Genomic DNA, 12,872 nt, shown 5'->3' on the forward strand with positions numbered 1-12,872 from the left:
TGCCTATCAAATTATACATATTTCTTAACAATTAAAAGGATAATTTTAGAAATATCTCATTATTTAGTGATATATGTCATCTATTATGGGACAAAATCTAAAAGTAAATAAGTCAATTAATAGTGGGATCGGAGGGAGTACTTGACTAGAAAATAAAATACAATATACTTACTACATGAGTCGGATACACATACAACCATCCCATGCCCCAGATCTCATTGTGGGTGTACAGATAAAATAAGTTGGCGTCATTAGGGGCTACCCTGAAAGAATTTGGGGCGACTAATAAGACAAAATAGATTGAAAATACATATATGTCCCTTAATAATCTGTAGTCTCATGATGTTATTTTATCTACCGATTGTAACTATGTCCTATCTGTTGTGTGTATTGGGATGTGTTATATTCCCCAATACCAGTGGCAACCGAGTAGACGCCAATCTTCTACAACGATTGGATCCTCTCCATAAGGTCGCGGACTACTCTTGGGGCACGACATACCTTGCATTCTTGATGATAGAGTTGAGAAAGGCGTCGAGGCTTAAGACTAGTCAAATTGCCGGGAACGCGAGTCTATTCCAGGTATTTGCTGCTCAACACTGTTAATCCATTGATCAGTGTGTTTTTTTGTTCATCTAATGTAAGAATCAATTTCTAATACCTGGTTCAACATCTATGTAGACATGGATCTATGACCACTACCCTGGTCTGAAATTGGCAGCAGAGAACCCCGAGTGGGAGAAAGGTACACCGAGAGGAACAAAGTACAAGTTCAATGACAACCTTTCAAGGACAAAGGAGCAGCAGTTGGTTAGCCTGAGGGAGAAACTAGACGCGATGAAGGCCTCAGATGTATGTTTTGATCCATACAAGGAAGACCGGGCTAGTGGACATATAGCGGGTCGTTCCGAGTTGTCCCATTATTTTGGACCATTGTGGCACCCCACAGGTTATGTGATGTACAATGGCTCCAGGGTGATGCGACAACATGGTGCTTGCCAAACAGTACCATGGCATCACATGAATGGCAAGTTCAAGTTGGACGTGGAGCATAGCGAGTATAACCAGGACAACATCAAGGTAGTTTACTATGGTACACCATATGTTGTTGATCACTGGGATAAGAAGGAGTACCACATGGTGAACACTGGGAGAGCTGTCAACCGAGGTGATGAAAATGCTCCAGGCTATATGGAGTGGTACTGGGAGCATTCACATCTTCGTGTAATCCGTGAGCTTAAAGCAAAGACGACCTCGGCGGCTTCCATTTACAGATGTATCATCAAAGAAAAACCCCCAGGTTATGAAAAACTGGTACGTATGGTTATGACTTTTTCCTCTAATATTACGATTCAATTTCTTAGATGAACTCCATTTGATGTTTTGTCAACTAAAAAAACAGGTGAATAGGTTCAAGGTTTTGTCCAAATGGTGCGCTGATTGCATAACGGCTGGACAGCTTGTGCCAATTGAGAAGATAAAAAAGCACAGGGAGATGATTGATAATGTTGATAATGAAGAGTATGCAGCTAAGTTTGGGGAGAAAGTGACGAAGAAAGCGCCGAAGAAAAAAGTTTCAAAGGCGAACAAAAGATCTCAGGCTTCTTCAAGCTCTCATGCTGAAGGAAATATTGAGGGAGATGAAGGTGATGCTGGTGATAATGCGGGTCGTGTTAAGCGTTCTAAAACTTTAGCTGACAATACTAAGAAGAAAACTAGGAATTAGGTGATAATGTGTTGTTCGATGCTATGGATTATGTTGTTTTAACAGTTTCTTTCGGATTATGGTGTGTTTAAATACTTGTTTTGGATTATATGTTCTTAAGTTTATGGGTTATGAATGTATTTTGAGTTATGTTTATTACTTGATTGTCTGAAACTGCAAAAAATTTCACCAGAATCGGAGGATATATATCAACCTTACCTACCGATTCTGGTAAATTTTCAAAAAATTGCGAGATATGTGCAAAATCGGTAGTAATGTTATCAACCTTAACTACCGATTCTGGTGACTTTTCAAAAAAAAGTCAGACAGGTACATAATCGGAGGTATACCATTTTTACCGGTTATAGTGACTTCATTTTTATTGTTCTTCTGAACCTAAATAGCCTTATAATCGGACACAACATTATATCATTATCTACTGATTAACGTGGGATTTAACGTCGGTAGATTAGGTGAACTTCATAATCTACCGATTATGGTAGTTCCCAAATTCGAAAAACTTGAGATTTTTCAAATTTTGGGGCAACTCCATAATCGGTAGCTGTGGTGAACTTCATAATCTATCGATTATGGTAGTTCCTAAATTCGAAAAACCTGAGATTTTTTTTTTCAAATATCAATTTTGGGGCAACTTCATAATCGGGGGACATGGTAAACAAATACCTTCCGATTGTAGGTTTTTTTTTCAAAATAACAAAACTTTCAAACTACATATGCAGACAATAACCTCCGATTATCCTAACATCTACCGATTACGATTGTAATTTTATCTATCAATTATGGAGGCTAAAATTGCCATTTCAAAAAATCCCCGATAAGGGGTAGCTTAAATTTACGTTTGAGTGATCTTTTTTTGTCTTTTTATGTCGCCCCAAATTCTTTCAGGGTAGGCCCTAATGACGCCAGGTAAAATAAGCGCTGTGCCAAAATCTTAAGGCACCCTTTTGTTAGTGTAAAACGCCTCTCAGGAACATGCTCTATATGACTATATCCTCTTCTGGGTTGAGCAAAAATGAATATACATGCCTCCAATATGTTAACCTATACTTACCCAATCTCTCATTTCAATACTTCAGCCAAAACCCATTACTTAAATCCATATAAAAACATATTCAAAACCCTAATTCCTGTTAAATCCTCTGTTTTACCACCAGTAAATAATGTATGGATTAGGAAGAACAAGATAGAAACAGTTGATGAAGAAGAAGTGAAATTGAGAGTTGAATATGAAGAGAAAGAGGGGGAGAAAGTGAAATTAAAGTGGATTGAAATTGGAACAAATATCAGTGATGAACAAAAGCAAGCCATTTCCAAACTTCCATTTAAGATGACTAAAAGATGTAAAGCACTTATGAAACAGCTCATTTGTTTTGGTAATAATCAAGAGAGTGATTTGAATCAGCTATTGACTTCTTGGGTTAAGATTATGAAGCCACAGAGATGTGATTGGCTTGCAGTTCTCAAGGAATTGACTAATTTGGATCATCCTTTGTTGTTTGAGGTGATTATTTCCTCTCCTTACTTTTGCTTCATCAATTTTGATTATTTATTCAATAATCTTTTTGTTTAGGGATTAGTATGTCTATATGGTCTAAGAAGGAATTAAGGTTATGGGGAACGAAATTGGTTTATGTTGAGTTATATAAGGGTTTCTCATTAATCAGTGCATAACTATCAAATTTGGACAACATTCAAAATTGGTCTCATGGTTGTAAATGTTTTTTTGTGAAATGTGGGACTTGATAGCTAGCTATATATTATATGATGAAATGTTGTGGATCGTGGAACCTTTTGAACCCATTGTACTGTTCTTGAAATCTATAACCATCTTAGATATGTATGCTATGGTCACAGACTCACAACTAGTATTTTTATGCTATCAATGGTTTATCACAGGTTTCAAACCCGAATAAGCTTTTGAATCTTTTGACATTTTCAATGTCCTTTTAGATGCTCGTTCAGTTTTTTCGCTCTCTTACAATTTTATGCGCGGAAATTTTATCATTTGGTGACAGTATGAGTACTTTAGCTTGCCTGTGTTATCTCCCTTCAGTTAATCACCTAATTGTTATCAACAATCTTGTTCTCACACATACTTTGTGTTCCTTTCTGTCGTGCTTGGAAATTTTATCATTTGGTGACTACATGAGTACTTTAGCTTGCCCGTGTTATCTACCTTCAGTTATTACCTTGTAGTTATCAGCAATCTCGTCCTTACACATACTTTTTGTTCGTTTTTGTTTTCACATTAGTCATGACTCATGAATTAAATTTCCTGAAATTTCTTGCACGAAATACTTTGTATTCTTGGGTTATCTACTCTTTCTTTCCCTTTCTTCAGATTCCATATATGATCACCTTTTGCAGTATAAGTAAGAGAAAGATAGAAGCAACAATGACGAGATATCTCCTTTTTTGAAGATGTCATACTTAACAAGCAAACCCTGAGTCTCACAAGACAATTGCTTCAAGGAACAAAACTCCCATGTGTATATGACCCAATGCTCTCTTCTGCTTTTAGTATCTCACCCTCACTGGTCCTCATCAGTTGTCATCGGGTTTCTCGATATACATAGGATAACTGGTTAGGAAATCTTAAGCATGATTCTGTTTCCCCATCTGCATGAGATCTGATAGGCAACATATATCAACTTTTTCTTCTAATTAAAGAATCTTGGCTTTTCAGTATTTTAAAAATCTTGATCAAACTTTGTGGCAAAATAGTAAAAATCTGAGTATGTGTTTTTACTTTGATAAATACTGTAGAATAGATTTAAGGTGCTTTTTTTGTGGGTTATCTCATTCTGTATCCTCATGAATAGCCGTGCCCAAGTACATGCTTGTCCATAGATTCACGAGGATTTCTAGCATACAGCATGCTGCTGAAGAACAGATGGAGAAGGTAGTGAGATTTCATCCATTAGTCTCATCCCTAGCCAGCGAGTAATATAGATACCATTGTAGAATACTAGAATAATATGGGCAGACTAAAGTGTGAGAAGTAGCATCCCATGAGGTTTCTCCTACGCTTCATTAGTTTGATGTTATTTGTTGATTGAAGCAGTTGGTTTGAAGTTAAAATCTTTACTAGTAAAACTGAGTAAGCGTCAGTTCCATGTTTTGTTAGTTTACCTAGTTTGCAGTAACCATGCCCAGTTCCTTGAAAGTTGAAAGAAGTGAAACTTTGAAATCTGTGGTACTTGGTTGCATAGTAGACCTTTGATAGAAAAGTAGTTGGTTCATTTATTATACAATGCTTATTATCTCTTTGTTTTTCGCTCATGTATATGTATTTACAGCATTTCTGCTTCTAAGTTTTCTTGAAGCTGCTTATTTGGTTAATGGTGCTAATAGTTTCACTCATATGCTCTCAACATTATTATCAAAACTGAAATTTTTATTAATTGCTTATCAGGTGATCGAATTGGCACTTCTAGAAGAATCTTTTGAGGCCAATGCTCGAGATTACACCAAGATAATTGATGGTTATGCTAAGAAAGGTCGAATACTAGATGCTGAAACTGCTTTCCATGCTATGAAAACAAGGGGATTTGTCTGCGATCAAGTAACCCTAACAACTCTGATTAATATGTACAGCAAAAACGGCAACCTACAACGGGCTGAAGAAACATTTGAGGATATGAAGTTGTTGGGCTTGCCATTGGATAAACGAGCTTATGGATCTATGATAATGGCATATGTTAGAGCTGGAATTGCTGGCCGTGGAGAGAATTTACTGATTGAAATGGAATCTCAAGAGATATATGCGGGAAGTGAGGTTTATAAAGCGTTATTAAGAGCTTACTCTACCGTGGGTGATACTAAAGGAGCTCAAAGAGTGTTCGATTCAATCCAGTTTGCCGGAATTGCTCCTGATGAGCGGTTATGTGCCCTCCTCATGAATGCATATGCAGTAGCAGGTGATTGCACTGGGGTTCGTAGCGTCTTCGGAAATATGAGAAGTGCCGGACTCAAGCCTAGTGATAAATGTATAGCTCTAATATTATCGTCTTATGAAAAGGAAAACAAGCTTAATATGGCATTAGATCTCTTGATCGGCTTAGAGAAAGAAGGTATTATGGTTGGTCAAGAAGCTTCAGATATTCTGGCCAAGTGGTTCCGTAAGTTAGGCGTGGTAGGTGAGGTGGAGCTTGTTTTGAGGGAATACACTGAACAAGAAGATAAACAGAAAACGCCTGCTTTTTAGTTTCCAAGTTCATAGTTCTGTCCTTATCACTTGTCAGTTGAGAAACACCATCAACAAACAGGATGAGATTAGCATTCATTAGATCTTTGCTTGGAGGGAAATTTTGGAGTTAATGGCAAGGAATCTTCCAATTCGGCCATACGAGAATTTGCATTTTAATTAAGGCTATCTAGTTGAACTAGTTTTCATGCCTCTGCAGCAGGTAATTTTTTGAGCTTGTGTCAACATATGTATATCTTTCAAGGGAATTAGAGAAGATTTTGGTACAAATGAGTCGCATGTAAACATAGTTCTTTGCCTACTGGAAAACTGATGTAACTTTCATCCCAATTTAATCAGTTTATTCTGAATTTTTTCTGAAGATTCATGAAACACGCCGTATCAGTTTATTCTGAATTATTTCTCATTACAGGATGCACCAGTTCTAACTTGTTAGATGAAAATGGGTAACCTTTTTGAATATATTTCAGAAACAGTTCGGAATCTGAAAACGAACAGACTGAAAGGTATTCAGTTATTCTAAATAAAAAAAATCAGTACATCTGAAAGGTAAAGCTTGCAAGAGAGTTGAAAATATCAGCTGATATTAGTAAAAATGAACGAATTCAGAGAATCAACCCAATGTGACCCGAAACATTTTACACTGGTTATGAAACTCGAGCAATCCGTTGAACCAAGCTCGGAACGACATGACTCCATGTGTGAAATTCATACTTAACCATGCCATGGATGAAAGAACAACCCTAAAGGAAAAAACCACGTAATCAGACTTCATGTAACAATAATCTCATTAGGGTTAGTTGGTATACCAAAGAACAGTACTATTCATTCGCGTTCCAGTATGTTCATTTAGGTGGTGGTGCTGAAGGACCGGCCAAAGGTGCTGAGACCCCTAATGAACCGTTTCTATGGAGGAGTTCACGCGCCAACGTTTGAAGATCACCATTCCCTCCAGCTAACGAAATATCGTTCGGGTTCCTATTAATACCACCTCCAAACTGTTGAACAATATCTGTACTATGTCTTGATTGTTGTTGCTGCTGCTGTTGCATTGTCCATGGTGGTTGCACTAGAGGGTCAAAAAGAGCTGACAAGTCGAAAGTCGCTGGCATAGTAGCTGCTGATGGCAAGTCGGATATGGAAAGCGGTGGCGGCGAGAGAAGTGATGGTGGCGGCGATGGAAGCTCTAATGTTGCAAGGTGAGCTTGCAAGTAAGTTAACTCTGCTTGTAAATTCACCACCTACATCAGTTGCGAAATAACAAAATCTTAGTTAGCACACCATCAACTCAAAGTTGATGCACACTCAAAGCAGAAGTTCAGCTACTAAACAAAGCTGGCGAAAACAAACTCGACCAAAGTCCACCGATGATTATTCACCAACACAAAAAAACAGCCCTTAACAATTATTTTACAGACCTTAACTATCATGCTAACTACTGGTTTATCGATATTAATTTAGTCACTTAAGCTAGTCCTCAAATGATGTCCCCTCAAGATGAGGAAAATTAACAATTATTAATCACACGGACCCACTCAAATCCCCAAAACTCGGATCGCGTTTGCTGTCTGTACTTAAAATATACCAAAAAGGGAAAATATTCCCTTTGCAGACAAAAGTGACGGAAATTAATAACCCGGCCCGTTTTTATCACATGAAAACCCGACTGGTTTCCGGTTTAAGAGGAACACATATCCCATACTTCAGGGGTTACAAATGTACACTTACTCCACATAGCCTCCAGAGCCACGTGTAACCTGGTGCACACTACCTGCTAGAAAAACTGACGTATGAACAATCAATCATAGAAACCTCAGTAAGTCCCAGTTTGTGCACCACGTGTCACATATAGAAGTCTGAACTAGGCTAGTGTTAATTGTTCTGTAGAGTATACAACCAAAACTCATGAAATGTAACCTAAATTTAGTTCTCAGTAGATGACGTGACCATATGGGTGACGGTTACAGAAGTAGGAAAAAACTTTGGTGCAGAAGGATCATTAGCAAATTTGATACACCATTTGAAGATCAGATATTTTCTTCAGTGAAACCCTAACTCTTGACATGTATAATTGTGTTCTTCTAAGTATGGTTGAAATCATCTTACAACCCTAACATCAACTTCTTCTAATTTTGGTTTACTTATGAGTTTAGAACTCTTAAGTACTTTAATTTCTACATAATAATGATCAAACCCTGTATCTTTTATCTCTACGGTTTCCATAATGATTACTTAAAATAGTTCATTAGAAATGATTGTTAATTTCTAAGTCTTAGATCTGATACAACAAGAACTACAATTCACAGGGTCAAGCAAAAAATATCAAAAGCCTAAACCAAAAGCCTAATACTAGCAATGACCGGGAAACGGGAATGGATCTATATTCTAAACTAAACCAAAAGCCTGATCAGTATAGTGAAATCTTTATACGAGTGCAGTACTGATGTATTATGGGCTAATTAAAAATGTTATATAAGTATATCTGATCATGAATAAAATTAATTCCTGACATGAAGATTTGATTAGTTTAAATAAATATATACGTACCTGTTGTTGCAGAGCAAAGATATGAGAAACACAACCATAAACAGGATCACGAAGACGAGCTTGAGCTTCATAACAAATAGTAACAACGGCATCAAGACGACGATGAACTGGTATATGTAATAGTAGTTTGGAAACATTACTAGCACCAAAGACTTTATGAACAGCTGCAAAATGTGCTGCACCTTGTTCTGAATCAAAGTAAGGTGCAAATATACATCCATTTACACATTTTCTTCTTAAAAACTTGCATGCACCACATGGTCCACCACCACTACTATTTCCACCACTGCCACAACCACTACTACCTCCTCCACCACCACCACTACTACTGCATGCATTTGCACTCATTTTTGCAAACCCTAATACTAGTATAGCTATAGCTAGAGCAAGAGAGAGAAACCCAAGAGGCAAACGTTCTTTGTAGATACTACACCGGAGCTAGAAATTAATAAGAGGCAGTTTAGTTCAATTTCAACTACTATTAAAGAGATCGAGATTTGTTTATACTTTATATTGACTCTGTGGCTCTTTGGAACTGGTGAAGAGATAACCCATGAAGCAAATTGGTTTGCAGATTGAATCCTGTCTAGTACTGTTGATTTAGAGAGAGAGAGAGACAAAGAGAGAGGAGGGGAGGCAAGATGGTATAGAAATATGGAAAGATTTAATTTCTAGTAGCTAGCTAGGTAGGAGTAGTTGAAGTTTTGGGGTTTGTTAAAAAAAATTTAAAAAGAAAAAAAAAATGAAAATCTTCTAAATAATTATAGGAATAATATAGGTAATAGTACTTGTGAAAGAGAAAAATCTTTAAAGCCACGCGACGAAGGCAGCAGCAGCAACCATCTTTTTTAGCTGCTTGCGTGAAGCAAACATGCGTTAAACGTAGCAAACTCTGATGGATCAATAATATCTCTCACATCACTGTGACTACAACTATTCAATTCATCAGTTGATCTTTAAATTCCTTATTCCTTTATCTCTCGTGATGATCAATTGTATGTTTTTCTTTCGCTATCTCAATCAACCTGATTTGTCGACTATATATATATATATTATCTAATCAAAGTACTGTTTGATGATCTGTTTTGAGGTTTCTTTTGCTTAGAGCTATCTCTTTTTTTAAAACTAACAAACGTATTGAATAATATTTATTAATAGAGAGAAATAGAGAGAGAGAATGAGAAGTGGAGAAGAACTAAGAGAGAAACTCAGAACGTGTCCAAGGTTTCTCTGTCGTTTATTTGAGCTGCGTGTTTTAAGCCAGTCTCTTTTGAGAGATAATAGAGAGACGCCAAAAGACGCCAACTCCCTTCTCTCTCTCTTCAGTTATATGACTTTTGAATTACCTAAAATGACCTATTAAATTCATAATTATCGATCACCCAAAAAACGAAGTCTATGGCCGTTGACATCCACTATGGTTAAATCATGTGTTGAATGAGTTTTGATCTCAGGTCACAGATATATTTTACCAATCCATTCGGAGCAGTATATTCATATTCCTCCAAAGGTAAAATCAAGATTAAATATAAATTTTATCTTGAGTTCTGCATAGCTATACAAATTTTCTGGTTGGTTGATAATTTTGAGTTTGTCCGCGGAATTTTTTCCTTCCTCCTACCTAGCTACGTTACATGACATTCGATTGAGAATATTTTTTAGCGGTTGATGGTGGTATATTGGTATGCTAATATGACTAATATTCATGTGTTTTCTAGTCCGGTCTCTTCAGGACCGTCTTAAGGGCAAGGCGATCTAGGCGGCCGCCTAGGGACCCCAAATTGTTGGGGTCCAAAAAAATTCTTTTTTAAAGCTAACAGAAAAATTGTAACAATTATAAGTGTACGAAAGCATTTTGTAACAACAATATAAATGTAACAGTTATAATTGTTACTAAATTTTCTATATCACATTATAAATGTCACTAACAACCAATTTTTGGGGCTTATTTTATACCAAATACCGAGCTTACAAACTAAAATCTAGCTTAAAAATGCTGGAAAATATTTTCGCGGCTTTCGGCCGCATAATTGAATTCAAATTATCACTTCAAATACATAATTTCTCCCCCATAAACTGAAATTCTAATTTCCCTTTGTTCTAGTAGCAATAGAAAAAGCCCCATATATCGGGCGGCACCCAAAGACTGTAAGACGGCCCTAGGTCCCTTTTCCCATTTACGCGTTGATTCTTCATCAGCCTTTTTTACTATAGGTTTAAAGCAAATCTTAAGCTTCTATGGTCGATCTATAAAGTCAGTAAAAAAAAAACAACAGTCGTTGGATATCTCCTTACGTAGGGCCAACAAGAGAAGGTGAGAAAGGACATAGAGCTTAGGGACAAAGGATCTAGCTAGGCTGTTTACATTAGATTTGCCAGCTCTATATTCCTCCATCTCTTTCAGGCATCATCATAAGATTCATAAGATTCATAACATTTGAAAACGTGATTCTGGTATAGAGAGGTACACCAAACACATCACACTTCCTCCATTGCAGTTTTTGTAGTGTCTACTTGCAAAACCAGTGTTCTCTTAGTATATCGGTTGTGCACGACAAAAGTTCCAAATTATGTTTCTCGCAAATGATATTAACATGAGATTTTTAAACATATTAATGTACACTTAAAGAATTTCAGGTTTTGCGTTAGATACTTAGATCTCGTTTGCCTAAATAACAAAGGCACCGGGTCGAATCAGTAGTTTACCCATCTAAGTCGGTGGGATAGACGTAACGGCCGGTTTAAGAGAATGACCTCATCCCTTAACATGACTGTCCCACTCGCCGTTTTATTTTTCTAGGCAGACAGAGAAAGGAAAAAGAAACGTTTTTGCTTCATCTGCTCTCTGTTTCAAATCTTTATGTCAGTTTATCTTTTCTTTTTCCTTTTTCTTTCTTTTTTCATTACAATATAAAGTGAAAATAAATTTGTTTGTTGAACAGAATAAAGAGAAGAAGGGATTCTGTAGCAATTCCTTACGAGACAACACCGGGCCGTCCGGCTCTTGTCCAAGCAGCACCACCACAATAGTACTATACCCATACCCCCACCACCATACTGGGCCCACCCATGTGTTTTTATGATGTTTATAGATACCATGGACAATTTGATAGCGTATTTGGTGTCATACCCGCCACCACCTTATAAGAGTCTCTGCTGCTAGATTATATTTTTTTTTCGTTTTATACCACATATAGAAGTTTGTTTCGAGTGTTCAGATGGCTGGTTTATAGCCAACCTGCAGAGTATGGAATTTTTTTTTTTTTTTTCGATACATTGATGTACTTGACATCCATGTATGGAAAATTTATGCATACGGGGCTTAGTGAGACTGTGAGACCTTTTCTTTCTTTCTTTTTTTTTTTTTTACATTTTTTCAGAATGCATGTTAAAAAATTATTGAGGAGGATTCATTGCTACATACTGGTAACATCACAAGTCACAAGACTCGCAACCATTCATTTGGGACCAGCAAAATGAGATCAAGTTAAATTCATTTCCCCACGCGTTAATTTAAGTCCCATGCAGGTCTCAAGACTCAAATGTTTCAAATTCATTGTTTTTATTCATGTCGGATATTACCATCCTATTTGAAAGAGTGATCCTTTCATTTTCCTTTAACAAGTAAAGATTAAGAGAATTGATTGACACAGTGTTCAATGATTGTTTTTTGTGTTTATTTCACTACAAAACAGAAGGCCTCTTGGGACGGCCAAAAAACGTTCCAAGAGGACAAAAAACCATCCCAAGAGGTATTAGGGACGGTTTATATACTGTCCCCTGTTCCACCGTCACTAATACTATTTGGTCATGTTTTCTTTTTAGGACGGACATATTTTAGCCTTGATCTAAATATATTATGACTATTAGGGACGGTCAAGCCATCACCGTCCCAAATATCCTTTTTTAGGGACGGTTTTTTCAAAACTGGCCGTCCCTAGAAGCCTTCTTTTTTTGTAGTGTTTCTTTTTACCCTTCCTCGATACTAAAAGTCTTTCGAGATTATACGTTGAGATGCAAAAGGCCTACAAACATGGGCCATTTTTTCAAACACTTTGTATTGGTCGTTGGAGAAAATAAGTTTAACAAAGGATTTTTTTTGGTTTGATCCAATGACCCAAAGATTTAAGGATACTTGAATGAAATGGAATCTTCACATAATTAGGTAAAACTAAAAAGAAACTCCACTGTATGTCTATTCTCTTATCGGTAGCTATATGAGGCAGGGGGTCATGCATCAACCAAGATCTATATTTTTCCGAAAGTAGGATAAGCTCTTGTGGATGACGTGCATCAACCAAGATCTATATTTTTCCGAAAATAGGATAAGTATTTATTTTTGGAATTTTGGGCGGGCAAACAATGCTTAGGCCAAGCGCTTGTGGAAGACGC

At 36.9% G+C, this 12,872-nt stretch overlaps 2 protein-coding genes across 3 annotated transcripts; one reads left to right on the top strand and one right to left on the bottom strand.

The window, feature by feature from the left end:
- Window positions 1-2,734: 2,734 nt before the first annotated feature.
- On the top strand, window positions 2,735-6,290 carry LOC113275100 (pentatricopeptide repeat-containing protein At1g01970-like). 2 transcript variants are annotated; one of them, XM_026524537.1, is made up of 2 exons: window positions 2,735-3,227; window positions 5,142-6,290. In XM_026524537.1, the coding sequence occupies exons 1-2, from the start codon at window positions 2,739-2,741 to the stop codon at window positions 5,931-5,933; spliced, it is 1,281 nt and encodes a 426-aa protein (XP_026380322.1). In that variant the 5' UTR covers window positions 2,735-2,738; the 3' UTR covers window positions 5,934-6,290. The 2 variants fall into 2 exon arrangements, with proteins under 2 accessions (XP_026380322.1, XP_026380323.1); XM_026524538.1 differs by lacking the exon at window positions 2,735-3,227 and adding an exon at window positions 4,316-4,628.
- A 75-nt stretch (window positions 6,291-6,365) lies between these two features.
- LOC113275101 (LOB domain-containing protein 18-like) lies at window positions 6,366-9,436 on the bottom strand. The gene is made up of 2 exons (XM_026524539.1): window positions 8,481-9,436; window positions 6,366-7,174 (listed from the first exon to the last, which is right to left on the bottom strand). The coding sequence occupies exons 1-2, from the start codon at window positions 8,826-8,828 to the stop codon at window positions 6,779-6,781; spliced, it is 744 nt and encodes a 247-aa protein (XP_026380324.1). The 5' UTR covers window positions 8,829-9,436; the 3' UTR covers window positions 6,366-6,778.
- Between the last annotated feature and the right edge of the window lie 3,436 nt (window positions 9,437-12,872).

The sequence above is a fragment of the Papaver somniferum genome, chromosome 4 (assembly GCF_003573695.1).
Source record: "Papaver somniferum cultivar HN1 chromosome 4, ASM357369v1, whole genome shotgun sequence".
Taxonomy (NCBI): domain Eukaryota; kingdom Viridiplantae; phylum Streptophyta; class Magnoliopsida; order Ranunculales; family Papaveraceae; genus Papaver; species Papaver somniferum.